The sequence below is a fragment of the Trichosurus vulpecula genome, chromosome 5 (genome assembly GCF_011100635.1).
Source record: "Trichosurus vulpecula isolate mTriVul1 chromosome 5, mTriVul1.pri, whole genome shotgun sequence".
In the NCBI taxonomy this organism is placed as follows: domain Eukaryota; kingdom Metazoa; phylum Chordata; class Mammalia; order Diprotodontia; family Phalangeridae; genus Trichosurus; species Trichosurus vulpecula.
The window spans coordinates 297,349,418-297,372,169 of NC_050577.1; the positions used below are offsets into that span (position 1 = coordinate 297,349,418).

Consider the following 22,752-nt stretch of genomic DNA (forward strand, 5'->3'; position numbering starts at 1 on the left):
CAAACAAAACCAATGCAGCCGAAATTAGAAGGGAAGTAAGCAAATGGGGGGAAAATTCTTTGCAGGAAGTTTTTCTCCTAAAGATCTCATTTTTAAGAGAGATAGGGAACTGATTTAAATTTGTAAGAATAAAAGTCATTCTCTAATAGACAGTCAAAAGATATGAATAGGCACTTTTCTTTTGGGGGGGAGGGAGGGGAGGCAATTGGGGTTAAGTGACTTGCTCCGGGTCACACAGCCAGTAAGTGTCTTAAGACCACATTTGAACTGAGGTCCTCCTGACTCCAGGCCTGGTACCACCTAGCTGCCCTGAATAGGCATTTTCAAAGGAAGAAATCTAAGCTCATCAACAGGCATGTGAATGCACGTGCTCTTTTTCTGTCTGTCTCTGTCTCTCTGACTTTCTCCAGGTGCTGATGCTCTCTTAACCACTCCAACAAAAAGACTTTTCTTAGTTTGCATCCAACTAGACCTCTGCAGTTTTCAACACTGCCAAATGTCAGTCTCCCCTCCCTGGAGCAAGCATCACTTTCTTCCATGGCTTCTGAAACACTTCTCTCTCCTGGTGCTGCTCCTATCTCTCTGACCGCTGCTTCACACAGGACTAGGCATCCACCGTCTCTCCCCTCTTGCTGTCTTGCCAACTAAACCTGTCCCTGCTCGTAACTTCCCCATGCTCGGTGAGGGCACCACCCATCACAAGGTTCACAAACTCAAGCTCCACATCCAGTCCTCTGTGATTCCTAAAAATGAAAAGTGACATTTATACGGCACTAGGGCACCAAGGCACTTCACATCCACTGTCTCATCTGCAGATCCCCCTCCCCCAGGAGACAGGTCCCATGGGCATTTCATGCATGAAAAACTGAGGTCCTAAGATGACCACAGGCATAGATGCCTGTAGCATCTATCACCATCTTTCTGGTTATGGGACACTTGCCCAGTGCTGACTTCAGATCTTCAGCCCGTCCCACCTGGGCTGCTCTAGGATGGTCCCCCTGCTTCCAATCTCTCACCTCCCCAATGATTGTCCAAACAGCTGCCCATGATGTTCCCAGGACATGCATCTGACCACAACCCTGCCCAGTTCAACACATTTCCCAGGATTCCGGGTTCTTTAAAATGCAAACTTCTCAGACTACCATTTAAATGGTCCATAATCCAGCTCCTCCCCACCGACCTTTGCAGATTTACTTCATGTTATTCCCCTTCATTTCTCTTTTTTTTTTTTTGAGGCCAGAGGAAAGGGAGCTTCCTGATGGGAAGGTGGCTGCCCTTTCCAAAGCCCAGGGTCAGTTCCCTTCCAAAGGGAGATGCAGAAGCACAGGCTGGATGTGGCCAACACCAGACCTCTCCCCTAGGTCCCATCTCTGCCCGTCCAGCTCTTCCCCACTGCTTACCTGGCTCCAACCCTCCCCATGTTCCCACCGCCTCTATTTGTGCCCGGGCTGTTGCAGAACTCAATGCTATTACTGGTTCCGTAGTTCAGCAAGATTAGCAGTTAAACAAGCCTCTGTGGGCTGGTGTCAGAATCAGACTGCTATTTTTAACACTGTTTCTATGGAAAAATGCTTTCTGACTTGCAAACAAACCTTTGGAGCGTAACCCTGTTAGTGGGGGAGAGGAGGGATGGTGCCTGTGTCACCAAGGGCAGCTTGTGGTGCCCCCTCGAGGCCCCCCGGGGCTCAGTGTTCCCAGACTCTCCTAGAGGCCCTTACAGGACAGGAACCTGGGGTGATGCCCTCTTCCCATGTGGGGCCACAGCATGGAGGGGACCTCAGGGCAAAAACCCTGAGGAGGGGAGCGGCCACACAGTGCAAAGGCTGACCCTTAAAGGTGCTTCCCTGTCCCAGGACCTTCTCCTGACCACAGACACATCTGGGGACTCCTGACTGCAGCACGAGGGAGTGGGACAGACACAGCTTTGTTCTTCACCACCCTGGGGATTCTGTTACTGCAAGGGAGTCCCAGGACAAAATTCCGTCTACTTTCTTTGCAACCTAAGAGTCTTAGAAAGTGGCTGGAGACCTTGAGAGGTGAAGGGACTCTCCCTGAATCACCCAAGTCACCAGGACCTGAACCCAGGGCTTCCTGTCTCCAAGGCCTGCCCCGCTGTGTCTCCAGATTCAGAAAGCAGGCCAGTGCAGCGGAGGTGGCAGCAGGACGGCAGACCAGCTCTCCATCCCATCAGGCTGCAACGGAGAGCGCAGAGCAGTGGACTGAAGGGTGTCAAGCGAGGCTGCTCATTGGTCTGACAAGAATCATGCATGAACCTTCAGTGTCTAGACCCCAGAACATGGGCACTGCAGTGCACAGAAACCATCGATTCCATCTCTTTACGGCTGTTCTGATTCATTAGGGGCTCATCCAACCCTGGGGGCCAAGGCCCCAGCATACATGTGGCCCCCAGAAATGAAACCAAATTTGTCTTCAATAGAAATAGGGGAGCAGTCGCCCCCATCTCAGGCCTCCTACCTTTTTCGACCCAGCATAGGGAATATTGGAAGTCGATGGAGTCATTGGGAAAAACTTAGGCAGCTTTTTCTTGACTTTGTTTGTCTTCTCTGCAAACAACAGAAGAAGGGGAGTGAGACTGGAGTTGAAAGGGGTCTTTTCACTGACAGGAACCAATCTGGAGGGTGGTTTCCCTAAATCCCTAGCAGCAAAATTACATTTTAACTATGGCACCCATCAAGTACACCTAAGATTACATGGGCACTTACAGAGCTGTCCTTCACAGATCTTCCACTAACACTGGGTGGCTTTCATTTGTTCATTCAGCATTTTTTAGGTACCTACTGTGTGCCAGGTGCTAGAAATACAAAGATGAAACAGCCCCCAACCTCAAGCAGTTTATATTCGGGAGGGGGAGAAGAGGAAGGAGGGGAATACATAGAGAAAAAGTGAATTAAAAATTTGTATGTGTGCATATACATACATACATATATAATGTATACATGTGCAAAGAGAAAGAAGAGGGGAAAAGAGAAAGAAGAGAGAGACAGAGGGAGAGAGGGGAGAGAGAGAGAGAGAAAGAGAGAGAGGGAGAGAGAAAGAGAGAGAGGGAGGGGGGGAGAGAGAGAGAGACAGAGAGACAGAGAGAGAGGGAGAGAGAGAAAAAGAGAGAGAGAGAGAGAGAGAGAGAGAGAGAGAGAGAGAGAGAGAGAGAGGAAGAGAGAGAGAAAGACGGCTGTGTTATCCAATGTTCTTGTCCAGGATCTTTTAGCAGAGATGAATAGCCCTGATCCCCTTGGTTACAAGGTTCTTTATGGCTTGTGTAGTCAAGTCCAATTCATCTGAATCTTCACCCAGAGTTTATTAAGCTCTTACTAGGATTTGGGGGAGGTGAAAACTTCAGATAAGAGCCCTGCCCACATGGAGCTAACACCCTACACAGCACCATAGGCTGAATGTACCAGTGGGGTATGAATGCTATGCTGTGTGAGGCCTGGCAGATGAGGGCAGGCTGGCACCATCACAAGGAGACCTCGTGGAGACTGACCTTGGCATCAGAGCACCTACACTGGAGCCCCGGCTCCACCCCTTCCTTCCAAGCTGTATGATTCTGGGCAGATCACTTGGCCTTTCTGGGCCTCAGCTTCCCCAGGAGTCCACTTTAATTCTACAAGTCTCTGACTCTCCCAGGTGTGCTCTGAAGGAGGTGAGGAGTGGGGGGAAGGCCCCCTGGACTGCCCGGGTACCTAAGAGCTCTCAGGAAGAGTGATCAGGACTACAGGTCTGAGACCTGGAGGGGACCTGAACAACTATCTTCTCCCCTCCCTTCATGGTACAGATGAGGAAACTGAGGTTCCAAGTGGAGCAGTGACTTAAGAGGCTTTGTGCAGTTGGAGCTGCCCCAGGACCCCTTTGGTTCAAGGCCCCTCCTCTGCTCATTTTCATGGATGGGCAGGCTGGGTGACTCCCCGGGCGCCCAGCCCAGCAGGATGGGGCCCCACCTCCCTCACTCCCCCCAGTATCAGCCATTTGAAGGGGCTTTGCCTTTCTCTCCCAACAGGCGCTGCTGCTCTCTCAGCTTCTTCTCAGCCTCCAGTTTCTCAATGATCTTTGGGAACAAACAGAGAACACAGTGGGCGCAAGGTCAGTTCCTCGGGACAAGTTCATCCCCAGCCAGCCTGATCGGCCCCGCGCACTGCACTGGGACTCCTGCCCTTCTGGGGCAGGGGCCTCTAGGGCACCCAGTCCTGCCTCTGTCCACCTGGTGGTAGAGGGTGGGCTGAAAGTCCCCCAGAGTGTGCCTGCAACCCATCTTCCTTCTGGTGGCAGCTGGGGGTGCCACCTGTCTACTACCCTGGGCAGCAGCTCTGAGGCTCAGCACACAGGGAACCCTAGACAAGTTATTATCTTTTTCTGAGTCTCAGTGGGCTCATCTATAAAATGGGGGCAATTATCCTGTCCTTACACAGCCCAGGGAAGGGTATATAAACCTTGGAGCCTCTAGAAAACTAACCCACTGATGTCTTTGGGGATGCAGCTAAAGCGGTCCTCAGGTGGAAAAAAAATCCTATTCTTAAAACTGTGCATTAGTGAAATAGAAAAAAAAACCCCATAAGATTAATGAACTAAATATGCATTTAAAATGAGAAAAAATAAACGTAAAATAAGCACAGAAGAATATATTAAAAATTAGAGAGGAAATAGAGGAATTGAAAAAAACTGCAGACATGAGTAATAAAACCAAAGGCTGGCTTTTTGAAAAGACTAATAAAATGGACAAAACTCTTAGATAATCTGATTAAAATGAGAACAGAAAATCAAATCAATGAAATTGCGAATGAACAAGTGAAATCCCAGCAAAACCAGAAGAAATAAAAAGACTCAGAACACATTACGTACTGCTACACGCCACCAAAACCGAGAACACAAATGGAGGAGGAAGACCTTCAAAAATCTAAACCACCCAAACCATGAGAAGACCATAGGGAGAGTCTAAATAACCCAATCTCAGAAAAGGAAATAGATCTGACAGGGTAGAGGCGCTGGAACACCGCCCCCCCCCCCCAACTCTCCTTGAACCTTTGCAAATGGTCAAGGCTCCAGCCTATAACCTGAGGCCATAATCCTCTCACCTGACCTTTCATTGTGGCCCTGACAATCTCCCAGTTCTTGGTTGCCCAGCCCTCCATTCTCTGTTACATTCCGCCCCCCCCCTGTCCCCCCCCCCCCCCCCCCCCGCACCCCATGCCCTGGCTATTTCCCACCCTTGATTGTATCTAAACCCCATTCTCTTTGTCTAGGCTTCGACCTCCAGTCACCCCAGCTTACTGCCCAGCCCCATCAAGAGCCTCCCTAGACCTTTCCTCCAGTCACCTTCCCACAATCTTTCTGTATATAAGATCCATCCTGTTTCCACTAACAGTTCCGATTCCATATGGCCTTCTTGCATTAGCGATACAAATGTTTTGGTTCCTTAAGAGTCTGGCCAATATGGCGGATTTGTTTTAATAAACCTTGCCTTTTGCTGAAGGAAGGCTAGGGCTGAATTCATTCGGGCAGGACCTGCACGTCACTATTTTGGGGTCCCAGCACCCCTAAACCTCAACAGATTTAGCTGTAAAGGTGTGTGGGATACAAGATTGTTTGTGAAAGCTTCCCATGAATAAATCAAGCAAGGTAATACTCAGATAGTACAAATTTAGTTAGGATGTAGACCTCACTAGGCCTAAGTTTCGTTTTCCTGTAAATCATATGATTTCGGGGAAATCAGGTGGTCTCCCCCTCTCCCCCTCCCCTAGCCTACTCGCATGCCGTCATCTTAACATTGAGATTTCCCTATAAGGTAATTCTGTAGTTTCTGTGCTAGTATTGGATAAACTCATTCTGGGATAGATTGTGAGGCCACCTGTCCCAGCAAATAGGGACAGGGGTCCAGCCTCTAGGGGTGGAATTTCTTAGAATTGTTTGTACAAGGTTATATATCCCCTTGCTTGCCTTCTCCCCCTTGCCTCTCTGCACTACCATCCCACCCTGGTAGTGGGAGATGCCCAATTCTCGCGAGACTTGATCAAATAAAGCTTCTGTTTTGTTTCTACCTTGAGAAAACCGAGACACCTCTGTTTTTGTTTATTTTGAGCCTGTGGTTTGTCCCACACAAAGGCACTACCAAATTAAAATAAAACAAAACAAAAGAACCCCCCCCCCCCCCCCCCCGTCCTGATGGATTCACAAGAATTGCATAAAGCTTTTAAAGAACAAATAGTACTCATCTTTTTATAAATTATTCTCAAAAATTGAGAAAGAAAGCACCCCACCAGATTCCTTTTATAAGATAAATATGGTCCTAGTACTTAAACTCGGAAAAGACAAAACACAGAAAACCACAGGCCAATATAATTAATGAACACTGACTTGAAAATTTTAAAACAAAACTCTATCAGAGACCACAGTGATTTATCCAAGAAATAATTCATTATGATCAAGTGGAATTTGTACTGGGAACACAAGAATGATTCAATATTAGGAAAACAATTAACATAACTAATCATATTGGAAGAGGAAACATTAACCACATGATCATCTCAATAGATGTAGAAAAAGCCTCTGACAAAGTACAGCATTCTTTTATGCTAAAAACCCTTTTTTATATATAAAAAGTATCAGTCTAAAACCAAAAGAAAGCATCATATGCAATGGAAATACACTAAACCTTTTCTCAATAAACATGGGAGTGAAACAAGGAAGCCCAATCCCTCCACTATTATTTGATATAGTCCTAGAAAGGCTAGCAATAACAAAAAGGCATGTGGAATTAAAGAAATAAAGAGAGGCAGAGAAGAGACAAAAGTATCCTTGTTTGTTAATGACAGGACAGTTTACTTAGCAAGTTCCAGGGAAGCAGCAAAGATACTAATTGAGACACTTGCTAGCTTCAGCAAAGTTGCAGGCTACAGAATAAACCCTCAAGATAGAATTTCCATACAATAAAAACAAAAGGAAAGGAAATCCTCTTCCAAATAACTACAAAACACATAAAATATCTGGGGACCAACTACCCAAAGCACATGAAAGATTTATAAGGGGATTTGTTCTGTGAAGTTTGGATTCAGTCAAAGAGCCATACTTGAGGACCTACAGGGCCACATGTGGCCTTGAGGCTGCAGGTTCTCCACCTCTGAAAATAGCTGGAGGAATATTCGTGGCTAATGGCTAGGCTATGCCAATATAATAAAAATGAAAATACTACCAAAATTAATTTACATCTAATGCTAAACCAATTAAATTACCAATGGGATACTTTATAAAATTTGATAAAATAACAAAATTCATTACAAAAAAAAAGATTTAGAATATCCAGGGGAATGAGGAAAAGGAGAAGAATGGGAAAATAGAATTTCCAAACCTCAAACTATATTAGAAAGTAGCAGGTATCAAAACTATCTGGTATTGGTTAAAAAATAGAGATAGATTAATGGAAAAGTCTAGACAAGGGAGACTCAGAAACAACAGAACTCAATAAGCCAATGTACGATAAAGTGGAAAATAATTACCTAGGGAAAAACTCCCTTTTCTGAACACTGAAGAGCAGCCCAACAGAACCTCTTTTACCACACTGCACAATGACAATGGATACCTGCCCTTACTATAAAAAAAAACCAGATGAGAAACAGATCATCTACTTCTCACAGCTATGCCTAAGAGATAGAGGCAGTGTTAAGAGATAAAGAAGACAACTTTGATTACCTGAAACTGAGAAGCTTCTGCATAGGAGGGAAGTGGTCAAATGGGAACAAATATTTCTATCAAAGATCTCTCATAAGAGATTGGGATCCGAGATACAGAAACAATGAGTAAACATGTATGACGCTAATAGCCATTCCCATTAGATAAATGATCAAAGAAGATGACTGAACACTTCTCAAAAGAATTGTAAATTATTCACAATCACAAGAAAAAATGCTCCAAATAACTAATAATAAAAGAAATGCTAATCAAAATAACCCAGAGGTTTTACCTCACATCCTGCAAAATGGCACACATGACAAGTCAATGCTGGAGGGACTGTGGGAAGAGAAGCAGAGTGATACGTGATTGGTGGAGCTGTGAAGTGAGACAACCAATTTGGATTTATGCAAATAAAGTGACTACGATGTCCATGCCCTTTAAACCAGACTCCATTGCTAGACTTATACCCCAAGGAAGCCATCATAAGAAAAAAGGCCCCGTATTATTCCAGATTATTTATAGCAGCACTTTTTGTGACAACTAAGAATTGGAAATCACAAAGTAGATGCCCATCAACTGGGAACTGGCTAAACAAATTATGGTAACTGAGCCAAGATAACAGTGTATGCAGTAACTACAACAATTTAACTGAAAGAATGAGACACCAAAAAAATCAAAGGTAAATGTAACAGAATTATAAAGATCAAGCGGGGCTCAGTGAACACGTTTGAGAAGACACCACCATGATCTCCCTTCCTGGAGCAGTGAGGGCCACAGATAGTACACACTGTACATTTTTGGACTTTCTCAATGTATTGATCAGGGAGAAGAGAGAGGGAGGGAAGGAGGGAGGGAGGAAGGGAGTGAGGGAGAGAGTGAGGGAGGGAGGAAGAAGGGAGAGATGGAGGGAGGGAGGGAGGGAGGGAGGGAGAGAGGGAGGGAGGGAGGAAGAGAAGGGGACGGGGAGGAAGAGAGAAAGGAAGGGAGAGAGGGAGAAAGGGAAGGAGGGAGGAAGGAAGAAAGGAAGGATGGAAGGAAGGAAGGAAGATAGGAATGATTTATGAAGCATCCACCATGTGCCAGGCACTGCATCAAGCACTGTATAAACATTATCTTATTTGATCCTTACAACCACCCTGGGAGGTGGGGACTCCTACGCAGGAGGGGGTGTGATGTCACATAAGGGGACCAAGTGTCCCTGGCAGCACCAGCAATTCAACGTGGGTCTTCTGCCTTGCAGTCCAGCACACTTTCTCATGACCCTACACTGTCATGAAAGTTGGACTGCCACAGAGAAGAGGAAGGGGCACCCAGACTTTGAGGACAGCCTGGACACAAGAGCCAGCTAAGACGACTGTGTTTTCTGTGGTTGTGTGGCTGCCGTTCCTGCCTCCTTCCTGATTTCTGCCCTCCTCCAATGCCTCTTCCAGGCATGGACCTGCCCTGAGAGTCTAAGGGCCATGCCCATGGAATGTCGCTGTCAAGCAACGATCAGCTGGGCTAAGTTGGAGAGGCTCATTACTAGGAGCTTCACCATCCAGGAAGGATGCGTTCTGTCCACAGTAATTCATGAAACTGTCTACAAAGGCATGCAGGATGTCAGGTCCCAAACCTGTGCCCTGAAAAGTGTTGGTATCACCACCCGGCCCAACCTCCACAGTGTCCTGAGACACAGGCTGGGTTCAGACAATTCAGAGTCAGAGGTGCCCTCAGAGATCATCTAGTACCACCCCTCTAGGAAGCCCTAGGAGGTGAGAAACCTGCCCAACATCACTGGAACAAGCAGCAGTGGGGCACAGTCCAGCAGCAGCAGCTGCCCTGCCTCCCTCCTTGGGCTGACTCGGCTTCTCATCTGAGCAGCTCTGATAGTTCTGGTTCTTACTGGAGCACCGTGGTGGGGTCCAACACAGACCCTTTTATTCCTTTTCAGGTGAGTCACGCTGCAGTTAGCAAAGACTCAATTATATGGAAGAGGAAAGTTCACCACCCAACACAAACGAGTACCAGAAATCAGAGTGCCCGACAGTAGCACTGGCCTTGGCCAACATCAAGTTTTTGAGTGTGATGTAGTATGGTCCCAAGACCCCTTTTGAGCCTCCTCCCAAGACCCTTTCCCAAGCCTCTTTCTAGGAGAGAGCCAATGGATGGCTACTGATTAAACTGCCCCATCCCATCAGCCAGTTCAGGTCCATGCCAATGTCAGGGGAGGGTGAGAAGAGAATGACTCTCACCTGTTACTGATGGTTGAAAAATCCCTTCCCTCACTGAGATCTTCTCTCCTCTGCTTCCCGGCATGGAAAGCTATTCTGTCATGTCCTTCCTTCCTTCCTTCCTGCCCTCCCTCTCCTCCCTGATCAATACATTGAGAAAGTCCAAAAATGTACAATGTGTAATATCTGTGGCCCTCACCGCTCCAGGGAGAGGATGGTGATATCTTCTCAGACCTCTTCACTGAGTCCCACTTGATCTAGCTTGGGCCACCAGCTCTGGCTGCTGATGGCCTGTGTCTGTCCTCTGAGGACCAGCCTGGCTAAAGTCAGAAGGGCTCATAGCCAGGAGCCTGGCGCATGGTTCCAGACACAGACACAGAGACTCAGGAAGCCATTCTACTCAGGGATAAGGGAAGGGCCAGGGACAAAATCTCTGGCCTCACTGGTCACAGAGAACTCTCAGGGAAGGAAAGTGACTCCGCCAGTACAGGTTGGCACCTAGTTGCTAGGAGCAGCGCTTCTTAAACTGTGGGCAACAGTAAAGGGTTTGTGAATGCGCAACGACCAAAAATTCATCAAAAACCAAACTCATAATGAATCCAAGGTGTTTCTGGCAGCACTTGTCCATGTTGCATCAGGCAACTTCACTGCAGCCTTGGTACTGAACTTTGCCCTGCACATGCCCTCAACGCTACCAAAGCCCAAAAGGGGTCAAGAGTGGAAAAAGTAAGGAGCCCTGGCCTACTGCTCTCAGAGGGTCAGTAACTTGCCCAGCCTACATGTGTCAGAGGTAGGATCTGAACCCAGGTCTTCCCATCCACAATGATGCCCTGCTGCTTCTAAGACATAAAAGGGATGGAACTGGTATCAGGGGAAGTAGTGCCCAAAGGAAGGCTTAAAGAAGTTGACTGCCCTTCTTCCCCCAGCCACAACAGCTCTGGGACGGGCACCTGGGGCCTCTCCCTCCCTGCTGGTCTCTCCCAGCCCCACCCTTACCAGGATGTTGCTGTGAATGCTGGTCTTGTGAAGTTTGGTCTTCAGGTCTATCTGGGCGATCTTTTTGTTCAGCTTGCCCATGGAGCCCACGATGCACACTGGGAGACATATCTGTTAAAGAGCCTCTTGGCACTGGAGAGAGCTGCGATTCAGAGCTGGAAGGAGCCTCCCTCAGGCACAGCCTACTCCAACCCCCTAATTCTGCAGATGAGGAAACTGAGGCCCAGAGGAGGAAAGGGACCCAGCCAAGGCCACACAGCCAAGGAGCAGGGGACAGACCCTATGTCCTGAGAGTCTCCACTCAACTCTAGCCCCCAGGCCTATCCTGGGGAAGCCCCACCTTCCTCCAACAATTTGTTACCCAGTCTTCCAGTCAGTTATGACCTTTGTGGGTTTGACAGACCAGAGAGAATGAAAAGGGAAGAAGAGGCACAGGGTTCTGTGCATAAGGGAGGGGATGAGTTTGGCCTCCACTGGCTAAGAAGGAGGGGCTGGAAGGAAGTTCGGCAGTGTGTGCAGTGCCCCGAGGAGTCACCGGGGAGCTAGGAGCCCAGGGCAAGAGAAGGGGAGGGGTATGATCAGAGCCAGGGTCCTGGCCTCCCCACACTCTGTTTCTTCACCTGCTGAGTGGAGATAATACACCTCACAGGTGAGCTGGGAGGGAGGAGGAGCTATGGGCAAAGCACCCTGGGAGCGTGAAGGACCATTGACCCATGAGCTCCCACACCTGCATACCCTGCCTGGCAGGGTTCCACAGAAAAGGTCTAAGAGGGTAACACTGGTCCAGTCACCCTGTCTATTGAGGTGGGCAGCAGGAGAGGAGAGAAAAGAGGCAGGGGGAGCCTCTGAGGAGAGATGCCCAAAGAGTCCTGGCTGGGCAGCAGCTTTCAGGAGGTGGCAGAGCTCAGCCGGGGGATCTCAGGCCCTCAGACCTCATCCTTCCGGATCCTTCAGTTCCCACAAGAGAAGAATCGTCACACAGGGCGTGATGGCGGCCCTGGCCCTAGAGCCCAGGTCTCCCACCTCCCAACACCAGGGCATTTTTCCATTGACTGGGCCAATGACACCCGTGGGTTCCTTCTCATTCTCTGGAGCCCAGAAGGGAGAGGAGGGAAAGGAGACGGTGAAAGGCTGAGCCCCTTCCCTCGTGTGGGGGTCTGGCTCTGTGGCCCCGAGGCAGGGGCATCACCACAAGATACAGGGTGGGTTCTGTTTCATTTGGGTCTTCAACGCTTCATGCTGCCGGTGCCTCTCCATGGGCGAAACTGACAGGTCATCATTCAGGGGGACCAGGGGGACTGCATTGAAGTTGATGACCTCCAACATTGCGGTGCTGAGCGGCATCTCTGTTCCTGCATGTGGACAGAAAGTTTCTGTGAAGATCAAACAAACAAAAAGCCTGCCCCGCCCCCCCCACCATGTTCTCTGATCCACCAGCTGACAGGAGTCACAAATAACTCAGGACCATCTGGGGAAACCAGAGGGTGGGAAAGACCAAGCAAGATCCATCTGCTCAGGAGAAACAAGGCAGATTTCTCAGACAAAGGACCCAGCAGATGTTAAATGAGCAAGGCCACCTTGGCTCCTTAAGGTGAGCCCCTGAAAGGGGGATCTGGGGGCCCTTAACATCATTCCTCAAGATTTACAATGCCCCTGCGTGGCCAATGTAGCACAGGGGAAAGGTCCATAGGCACAGGGTTTGGGTTCAAGGCCTATTACAAGCTATGCCCTTTGGGGGAAATCCCCCTCAGCTTTCTCATCTGCACAGTGCAGATCGTATTGGCATCACCCACCTCACAGGGCTTTGTAAACTAGCGGTAGAGCCCTGCAGAAACAGTAATCATCAGAACCAGCCTTTATACAGTGCCTACTACGCACCAGGCAGGGTATTAGGCTTTAGGAGAAGCCATGACTATTAGGTGTCATTACTGGAGCTCTCAGGGCCAGAGGCCTGAGACCCAGTCTGAGCCATGGCGGGTCTGGCTTCACAGCAGACTGACCTGGTGTTGCACGTCTTCTCTCTCAAGCTAGGGGGCAGCTGCACAGGGGCCGGGGCACTTTGGCTTCACGTGCCAAGGGTGGCTGGCAGCATCCGCAGGGACTCACTTGGGAGAGCCTAGCATGAGGCGCTTGGTCCTTCCAACTGGGAAAAGAGCCAGGAGACACCAACTTGGATCCCAGAGCAGACAGCTGGCTCAGTGACCCGAGACAAGCCTCTTCCTCGCTCTGAGCCTCCGCTTCCTAATCTGTATAATGGGACATTAGGCCTGAAGATCTCTAAGATTTCTTTAAGTTCAAAAAATCTGAAAAAGGCAGAGAAGGTGAACGAAGGCAGCGAACCATCAAGACTATGGCCTCGTCTTCTCCCTGGCCCCTGGCTCCAAGGCAGCCGGGCTTAGTTTGCAGAAAAGAAATGGATTTGGAGTCAGAAGTAGATTTGAATTCCCTGCTAGTCTATGCATCATTGTGGGACTCTGGGCAAATTACATCAGCTTGTTGAGCCTCACTTTCCCATCTGTAAAATGGAGCAGCTGGACTGGAGAGGACAGAGTAGGGCTTTTAACCTTTTCTGGGGACAGCTCCTCTTGGGAAACCTGCGCACCCCTCCTCAGAACCACATTTTTAAGGTATGGGACTAGAAAAGAAATCCAAGGCTGGTGAAATTCAGTGTGTCTCATTCAAGTGCATGCGTACACTAGGAGGTTGAGCACCCTGGTCCAGAGGGGCCCTGCCCTTCTCAGGCTGGGAGGGGCTGTTTGTGCACAGGCCGCTCACTACCTCCAGACGTGGACCAGCCTCATCACAGGCCCTCCCTCCGCCTTCTGACCTTTCTCTTAGGCCATGAAGCAACAATGAGGAGGCAGGCTGGGCATGAAACACAGCAGCACAAATTAAAAATCCATATACTCGTAAAATCATAATCCCTTATTACATAAAAATAACAGCAAAGCCAGGCGATTCATGCAAGCTCTGTTCCAGGGGCCTGTGGCTGCATTTCCCAGGAGCACCAGATATGGAATTGGAAGGGCCCCCGAGCATGCAAAAGGAGTGTCACGTTTGGGCAGGGTCAACACGGGAATCTGCTCTGAGTATGCATTGTTACAAGGATTTTGGTTTTGGTTTTTGCCACTGGAGGGGCTGGAGGGAAGAGGCTGGCCATAGGGCTGGCCGAAAAAAGGGAGAGAACCAGTGGACTAAGCATTTTTTTATTTTAAATGCATAGCAGAGAAGGCCAGAAGTAACCCGAGCCAAGCAGGCCGGCTTTGACAGTCATGTGTGGGATTTATCACATAGTGGATTGTGCATAAGTCACCTGGCTTGGCTTGTCATTTTGGTATAATAAGGCATCTGGATGGATTTTTAATTTGTGCTGTTATGTCTGATAACTACCCCAGCCATAAAGTTAACGGAGAAGCAAGGCATCCAGGAGAGAAATCTCCAGCTCCAGGCACAATTTTCCTTCTATGTTCTACTCTGTATAGAGAAATGCCCATTTTACTTGGTGTTTAAGTTCTGAGTAAAATGTGTGTGTGTGTGTGCAATCCTTCCATTTTATATAAGGGTAAACTGAGGCCAAGTGGGTGGTTGGGACTTGCCCAGGGTCCCCAGAGTCAGCTGAAGGTGACAGCAAGGCCAGCTCCCATGTTGTGACTCCCTACTCTACTCTGTGTGCCCCCTTCTAGAGGCCCTCCTAACCAGGATCCATCATGCCAGGGAATTGACCACTGCCCAGCCGTCCAGGTCATACCTCTTCTGTCGAGGTAAGGCTAATGTGTTAAGGACCCCGGCTTCCATCAGCACAGAGGCCCCCAGGTCAGAAGGCAACCTGAGCCCTGAGGAATACAATCAGGTTGGGGAAGAGCCTCACATCTACAGTCTGTGAGATGGGCCGAAGGAAATGGAGAACAGAAGACTCTGGGGGTCATGAGGGCTGCCTTTGAGGTGCCAAACAGCTGCCACTGGAGAAGGGACAACATGGGTGCGAGCTAGCCCAAGGCGGGTCAGTGCAGGAAGGGGCTCCGGGGCTGGGTCTGGAAGGAACCCGATGATACAAACATGACGTTGTAGAGTGTTTAGTGCAGTGCGGGGGTGGGGGCACACAGTAGGTGCTTAATAAATGCTCATTCCCAGTCTAAACCCAACCTCCACACACTCAGACTCTGATTCACCCTCTGTCACTTACTATTAACCAACCAATCAATTTGTCCAGAGCCAAACTAACTAGTCCCATGGCCTTGGGCACAGATTCTCCAGCACCGTTAGAACACGAGGCTCTTCACACAACATTTAGTAAGCACCTACTGTGTGCGGGTCACTGTGCTGAGGCTGGAGATACAAAAAAGGGCAAAGCCCCAGCCATTCATTCAATGGGCCCTTGCAAAGGGCCTACTGTGGGCTCCCCTCAAGGAGCTTCATTCTATCCTAAGAGACAGAATAAGCACGTATTGAGGGCCTACTGTTCAGGTTCGCGTGCTATAAAATGGGGGCGAAGAAGAGTGTGAGTGAGAGAGAGAGAGAGAGAGAGAGAGAGAGAGAGAGAGAGAGAGAGAGAGAGAGAGAGAGAGAGTGGGTGGGTGGAGCTGGGGGAGATGAGCCGTAAAGCGCGGCGCTGTCGTGAAGGGCGGCCCGTTACCTGAGCTGGGAGGCAGCTACTTGCCCCGAGACCGGTCCCGCCAAGGATCCCTCAAGTGCCGGGTGTGTCCCAGGCCCAGATCCACACCCCCAGCAGAGCGTCCCCTTCCACACCCCGCGGGACGCCCCGGGGCCGAGAGATAGGGCCCCATTGGGGTGGGGCCGCCGGGGCGGACGTCCATCGTGGCTCCGGCCTACTGTGCGTTCTGACGTTCCCATGGCGACCCCGCCGTTGGCCCTTCCCGGCTCCCGTCGTGCGCGCGAGCGAAGAACGCGCGCTGCTCCTGGGAGCCCAGCTATTCCCCAAGGAAAGCCGCATTCCTTCGCGTACGTGTGTGTGCGCAGGCGCGCGTGCACTCAAGCCCGTCTTGGAACGCCGCGTGGCCGTTACTATGGCGACCTCCTTGGTCGCACCTCGGAGCCGCTATGGTTGGCTTGGGGGCGAGCGCAATGGGCGTAGGGAGCACAGGGGGGAAGGCGACATTTTCCCGTTTCCCGGTTTGTATTGGGGAGCATATCCAGCTGACCCTCCTGGTGTCGTCCCAAGAAGGTTAGAAGAACCTCACGGCAGTTCTACCGGATGCGTCGTCTCTCTGACACACTCCCGCCTCCCCAGCAATCTGCGCTCCACCCCCGCTCGCAGGCAGTGGTAGAGCCCGAAGCGGTGCTGCGCATGCGCCAGCGGCGGGACTTCAGTCTGCGCGACTTTGGGCCGGCGGGCGGGCGCAGGCGGAGCCCCGCAGGTACGTGCGTTTTGCTATCTGGGCCTGGATCCTTTTGTGTCTGTCAACGTGTGGTCCCTCCCAGGAGATTGACAGCGCCCCCCTTGGGCCAGACACACCGCAGGCGCCTGACCTGTGCTCGGGGAGTCCTGGGTTTTCGTGAGCTTGTGTCAATAGAATGTAAGCTTCCTGAGGGCAAGGTCTTGTCCGTCCCGGGCCAGGTACACAGTAGGCACCTAATAATTGCACGTGGACTCTTTTGAGTGTACTTGTTGGTCCTTCTGTAGGCAGTCAGGTCTCTAAAGGCAGGCTCTTTCGTGCCTGGTATCCCCAGCCCCCCACACTGAGGCCAGGCACACTAGTGCTTAATATTCGTGTTTTAAATGATTTTGCACCTGTGGATAGAGCACTGGCCCGGAGGCAGAGAGATCTGAGTTCAAATCCAGCCTCAGATGCTTCCTAGCCATGTAACCCTGGGCAAGTCGCTTCACCCCTGTTTGCCTCGGTTTCCCTCTCTGTTGATTGTAAAGCACCTTGCACATAGTAGGTTCTATTGTCGTATGATCTGTGTTGATGTTTGTCCTGTCTCCCTAGCTCCCTTTGGAGCATAATAAATGCTTGGTGGATACTTGGTTACAGGGTTTGGGGCAGGGCTGTTTAAGACTTATTAGTGCCTTCGAGGTGAGAAGGGGCTCTCCCTCCTTCCTTCACCACAGCTGGGGGGTTGAGGGCACTGGTATTGGGGCTGCTCCCCTTCAGAGAGGGGGAGTGACTTGCCCAGGAGAGGCAGTCAGGGGAGACCGGACAGACTGCCCGACATCAGTCAGGAATCCTGGCCGACTTACCCTGGGCATTCACCCACCTCCTTGTCCTCATCTGTAAGCTTGGGGCTGGCAGTCTCTAAAGCTGTGGTCCTCATCCGGATGGATGTCCACGACCCTGCCCGCCTTCTCCAAGGGTGGCATCCTCCAGGGGGTCCCTCTTTGTACCTGCAGTGCCCACCTGGCTCGGGGTGGGCCGTGGTGAATGTGTCTGCATGTGCGGATCAGTTACAGGCAGCGGTAATGCCAGCACCGATGTCTACACGGAGCCTGGCCGTGTGGTGACTCTCACGGGGGGGAGCTCTGGGACTGCCCTGTCCGAAGCTGCGGTGGCTTGTGAAGGTCATCGGCTCCCTGATGCACATTTGGAAGGTGCAGGCTGAGTGGCTCCAGGGAGAATGTGGACGATGCTTCCTTTCTCACGCCTGCTTATACTTACATGTCCCTGGTAGCATTCTTTCAGGCAGGATACATAGTAGAGGGATTATTATTGCCAGTAATTAAAATGGAGGAAGTGGATGAGCTGGGAGAAGAAGGCTCCCAGCTGAGCCACCTAGCCAGGGCAGGGTTGGGTCTGCTTTACATATATTGGGCTGCTGAGTGTTGGGAAATATTCCATCTCGTGGCCTTGAGGTAACAGCCAGAGCACAGGATGTAGCGCCCAAGGGCCTGGGTTCAAATCCCAGACATGCCGCTCACTACCTGTGTGACCTAAGGCCAGGCAGCCTTTCTGGGCCTCGGTTTCCTCATTCATAAGGCTCTCAGGCCTCCTGGTCTTTTCACTGCCCTGTGCTGCCTCCGAGTAACCCTTAAATGATCGTGTGGGGTGAACAACGAAAGCCTTTTAATCACTATCTTTGTAGATGATGAAGCTGAGGCCTAGACTAGGGGAGTGACTTACGCCCTGTTCTTCCGTCTCAGTGTCCTGTGCTCTCCCTTTTCTCTACCATTTGCAAACATAATTCATTAAGTCCGGTGATGGATGGACTGAGACTTTCCCATCCACAGGGCTGGCACACCCTTTCTGAGTGCCCGCTATTGGGACCCAGAGATAATTGATGAAGGAATGGCCCTTGGCCACATGCCATTTGCACTCCAGGACAGGACTTAAACAAAATAGAATAAAGCATCTTGTGGTGAGAGAAGTCGTGGTCCGGGTTCTGGGCAGCATGTCCTTGTGACCTAGGCCCAGTGACAGAGGCTGCCCACAGTAGTCACCTAATGTCTCCCTGCTTTCTTCCCTTGGCTCTAGGAGAAGGCAGAGCTGTACTGGGAGCCCACCAGAGATGCCCCTCTTTGGAAATACGTTCAGCCCCAAGAAGACCCCCCCGCGGAAGTCTGCATCTCTCTCCAATCTGCACTCTGTGAGTAGGGAGACAGGGGCAGGACTCCCCCAGCTAGACTAGGAGATGGCACCCCAAACATAGAGGGCAGATGTGGAGCAAGCTCCTCCTTTGCCCCCAGGCCATGCTTCTTATCCCCTGATCCTCCCCCTCCCGTGGTGTCTAGTGTCCAGTGCCCAATCTGCCTCTCCATCGCTCCAGGAGAAGGGCACAGAAGTCATTCTCCCAATATCACGTGAATAAAATTATAGAATCTCCTCGCTGGCAAAGACCTCTGAGGTCATCCAGTTCAGCATGTTCTCCTACTGGAATGCTCTCTATGATATCACCATATCCATCTGGGCCTCAGGAAACTTAGAGGCGGCTGGGGTGCCATAGTGCAGAGTCCAGAGAGTGGGCCTGGACTCAGGAGGACCTGAGTTCAAATGTGGCCTCAGCCACTTAGTAGCTGGGGGACCTCGGGCAAGGTCCCAGACCTCTCTCTACCACAGTTTCTTTATCAGTAAAATGGGCACAGTAGCTAGTGCCCGGTGTTATTGTAAGGATTACAGGCTATGGTGGAGCTCTCTGCAAACCTTGACGTGCCCTATAAAGCCTAACCTTCCAAGGCAGCCTGTTCTGTTGTTCTAGCACGAGGAAGCACCTCAAAATCTACTTGTTGTTTGTACTCATTGCTCCTAGTTAGACAGTGCAGTCTGTCCTCAGCTTGGTCCCTTCTCAGGCCTAGAATCTCCCTGCCCATCCCCGTGGCCTGGTCCAGTTTGGCATCGTCCTTCTCCAAGTGGCCCCAGCCAGCACCAAGAGAAGAAGAAGGGGAATAAGAGGAAATCTGCAGTCCCAGCGCTGTGCAAGGTCACCAGCCTCACAGCAAGATACAGATCAGGATGAATAGAGGCTATTTTAAACTAAGGTCTTTCCCGGGTCTCAGTGTGACTAAGGCTACACCCATTCAGTGATTAAAGCCAGGTCAGGCTAGAGCCCAGGAATGGGAGGCAAAGACCCTCAGGGGTTCTGGCCAAAACAGAAACAATTGGTATCTACATTCACTTTCAGCCATCCAGGCCCAGACAGTGACCAAGTGGGACTTGGTCTGGGACCTGCTGTTGGCGAATCAACGAGAGCCAGAGAGATTTGGATTTAAGAGGGGTTCTGAAGGAAGATATCTAGCCCTCATCCCCAGTAGATCTTGGGAGGTTTCCGTAATCTACATGTCGATTCCTCTAGGCCGAGCCCCGCAGGTAAGGGTGGACAGAGGGAGGGGAAGGGAATGAGGAAAGAAGAGGAGCTGTGTTGCCCAACTGGAAATGAGGAAAGTAAGGCTCTGATGAAGGGAACTCTGTCTGTGATTGGCACAGTTGACAAAAGAACTATTCCTTTGATCCCTAACCTTGTGCCTCTGGGCACATCACTGTCTCTGAGCCTCAGGATTGTCCCCTGAGAATAGGGGCCACAGTCTTGGCTACTTCCATTTCTGTATTGTGAAGACAGAATCAAGTCTTGTGCACCGAGGGATGTTGATGATAAAACCCCGTCTGCGTGGCAGGTGGCTGGGCCTGGCATGCGGGAGGCCGGCGCAGGCTTCCAAAGACACGTAGCCTCATCTGGTCTGGACCATACTTCAGTTACAAAGCACTTTCACACACATTATTTCAGTGGATCATCAGAACAGCTCTGAGACAGGCAGAGATCATCAGCCCCATTTTTAAGTGAGGAAACAGGCTCACAGAGTATTGAGTTACAGAACCAGGACTTCCTCTTCAAGGCCAGTCTGGTGCCATCTGTTAGGCCCCCTGCTTGCCCCTGGCAGAGTCTTTAGGAAGCGCTCCTGGAGCATCGGGCTCTGGGCTCAGCACTGAACTGGGCTCTGATCCGTTTGTCCCCCGCAGCTGGACAGATCCACACGGGAGGTGGAGCTGGGATTGGACTATGGGACGCCGACCATGAACCTGGCTGGGCAGAGCCTCAAGTTTGAAAATGGCCAGTGGATAGCAGGTGAGAAGCATGGGCTGCACCCTAGGGCCCCTGCCTAGGGAGGGGGGCCCTCATGGATTCTGTTACTCTTCTCCCCCAGAGTCAGGAGCCTGTGGAGGCGGGGACCGTAGAGAGGCCCAGCGGCTGCGGAAGAGGAACCAGCAGCTGGAAGAAGAGAACAATCTCCTGCGGCTCAAAGTGGACATCCTGCTGGACATGGTGAGGGGCTGGGCCCTGGGCATCCTGTTGGATATGGTGAGGGGCCAGGCTCAGGGCGTCTCTCTGGACACAGAGGCTGAGCCTGGACATGATGAGGGGCTGGGCCTGGGGCGTCCCACTGGACAAGGTGAGGGGGGCCGGGCCCAGGGCTTCCCATGGATGTGGTGAAGGGTCAGGCCTGGGGCATCCCACTGGACATGGTGAAGGGCTGGGCCCAGGGAGTCCTGCTGGACATGGTGAGGGGTCGGGCCTGCCATGGTGGGTGTTGCTGTGGAGCAGACAGGCCTGGCCCCTTCCAGCTGCAGGTGAGCTATCCGGGTGGTAGAGGTGCTCTGTCTACCCTGATACGCCAATATGTGAGCCACGCTAGTGGCTGTTCCTTGGCCCCATAAGAACACCCCCCACACACCCTGTCGTTATTTGTGGTGCCTCTTAGATGGTCCCTATTTCTGGTTTTGTTTCTGACACGGGCCTCAGGTGGTCAGAAAATCTCTCCCCATAGAGGCAGCTGCATCTTCAGGCTGCCTAAGAGCCCATCCCTTGGCTTCCAGATCCCTCAATTTTCACCTGTCTCCAGACAGGAGGGCCAGCCATGCTGAGGGCCCAGAACCTTCAGGCCCCAGCGTCCCGGTGATCATCTCCCATGTTTCTTCCAGCTCTCTGAGACCACGGCCGAGTCCCACCTCATGGAGAAGGAGCTGGATGAACTGAAGAGCATTAGCCGGAGGAGAAAGTGATGTCTGAGGCGCCAAGCCCCAGGGGTCAGTATCGAGGATCTGGGAAGAGGGAGGGCTGGCCCCGGTGTACACGTCCTCTTGGCGAAGGGTGGCGGCGTGCCGGACTGGCTGGAGCCATGCCTCTGGGCCAGGAGAGGATGAGGACTCAATGCAGAGCATGGGAAGCTCAGGGTGATGTGGTGAAGCAGCCCTGTCCAGAGCTGAAGCGATGGAAGGAAGAGCAGCCCCACGCACTCCTTCCCTGCGAGGTGCATGCCTCAGATTGGTCATCAGCATGCTTCTGCTTGGCCGCCGGAGGTCCAGCTCTGGCCCCTGCCCCACGGCCTGGGCTGTCCCTCTCCTTAGCGGCTTCAGCAGCTCATCCAGCACCTTCCTCCTCAGGCTGCTCTCAGGGCAGGGCTGTTTTTGTAGTTTTCCACTTTTATTAAAGACAGTGAAATCAATCTCGTGGTGGCTAATGTGCTTCTGCCCTCAGCGGCCTGGTTGTGGAGATGGGCTGTCTCTGTGCTTCAAGGGCAGGTGGAACCAGACCTTTGGTGGGCCAGAGAGTGAGGGAGGTCACACAGTGGGCACTCACAGGTGGTTCTGATGAGGTCGGGGTGTGCCATTGTCTCTTAGGGGCCAACATGGCAGGGAGAGGCCTTACAGACTAAAGGACAACATAAAGGCCAGATGCCATCATCGGCTAGGGCTCTAAGCTTCCCTGTCTACCCAGAAAAGGGAAATGAGAGCTGACCGACTCCCACCAGCAGGCAGATAGACACAAGAGGCTAGAAGGGGCGGCACGCCCAGCCCAGGCAGCCATCAGCCCTGCTTCCAGCAGGCATCTGCAGGTGCACTGCCACTCCCCCCAACTCTACCCTTAGGGCAGGCGAGCCGGGCCTCACTGAAGCATCAGGGCACCCTGGGGGAGAGTCAGGCAAGTCAGGCTACCACCGTGCCCCCTCACATCCCAAGGGAGACAATCCAGGAACCTCAGCCCAAGAGCCTTGGGAATAGTTGTGCTACCCCAGCCCAGAGCTCTCTGCCACCATCCTGGGAGGTGCAGCCTAGGGACAGCTCCTTCCTGCAGCAGCTGCAGCCACAGCTTCAGAAGTTGTTATCACCAAAGTCCTTGGCCTTGGCCAACGGTCCAACGTCAGAAATGTGTCAGTGGAGATATTTGTAGCAGCTTTCTTTGTCTTGGCAAAGAACTAGAAATTTCAGGAATGCCTATCAATTGGGGAACAGCTGAAAAAGTTGTGGTCTGTGAATGTGATGGAATACTACTGTGCTAGAAGGAATGACTGAGTTCAATGATCTTAGAAAAACACGAATAGACTTGTGTGATGTTTCAATAAAGGTTCGAGAGACATTTCTGGGTAATTTCATCATTTCACTAATAAGGCCAGCATGTTTATTAATCCAAGGATGGTCATTTG

General features: G+C 51.2%; 2 protein-coding genes across 2 annotated transcripts in view; one reads left to right on the forward strand and one right to left on the reverse strand.

The window, feature by feature from the left end:
- FAM227A (family with sequence similarity 227 member A) overlaps positions 1 to 12,230 on the reverse strand; it is a 31,430-nt gene extending 19,200 nt beyond the window's left edge. Inside the window, exons 1-4 of the mRNA XM_036760829.1 lie at positions 12,086 to 12,230; positions 10,887 to 10,984; positions 4,000 to 4,063; positions 2,476 to 2,564 (exon numbers count right to left, since the gene is read on the reverse strand). Of these exons, the coding sequence (XP_036616724.1) occupies positions 2,476 to 2,564; positions 4,000 to 4,063; positions 10,887 to 10,984; positions 12,086 to 12,230 (396 nt within the window). The remainder of the gene's footprint in view (positions 1 to 2,475; positions 2,565 to 3,999; positions 4,064 to 10,886; positions 10,985 to 12,085) is intronic.
- Positions 12,231 to 16,218: 3,988 nt separating this feature from the next.
- CBY1 (chibby family member 1, beta catenin antagonist) lies at positions 16,219 to 22,685 on the forward strand. The gene is made up of 5 exons (XM_036760438.1): positions 16,219 to 16,261; positions 18,314 to 18,425; positions 20,291 to 20,396; positions 20,476 to 20,594; positions 21,251 to 22,685. Exons 2-5 carry the CDS (start codon positions 18,348 to 18,350, stop codon positions 21,329 to 21,331), a joined length of 384 nt encoding a protein of 127 aa, XP_036616333.1. The 5' UTR covers positions 16,219 to 16,261; positions 18,314 to 18,347; the 3' UTR covers positions 21,332 to 22,685.
- The last annotated feature ends 67 nt before the right edge of the window (positions 22,686 to 22,752 follow it).

What these genes read in the sequence shown, in the direction of transcription:
- CBY1 (XM_036760438.1), top strand. Translation starts at nt 18,348, where the DNA reads ATGCCCCTCTTTGGAAATACGTTCAGCCCCAAGAAGACCCCCCCGCGG. An exon ending in CTCTCTCCAATCTGCACTCT is followed by an intron (nt 18,426 to 20,290) that starts GTGAGTAGGGAG and finishes TGTCCCCCGCAG; the next exon opens with CTGGACAGATCCACACGGGA. An exon ending in TGGACATCCTGCTGGACATG is followed by an intron (nt 20,595 to 21,250) that starts GTGAGGGGCTGG and finishes TGTTTCTTCCAG; the next exon opens with CTCTCTGAGACCACGGCCGA.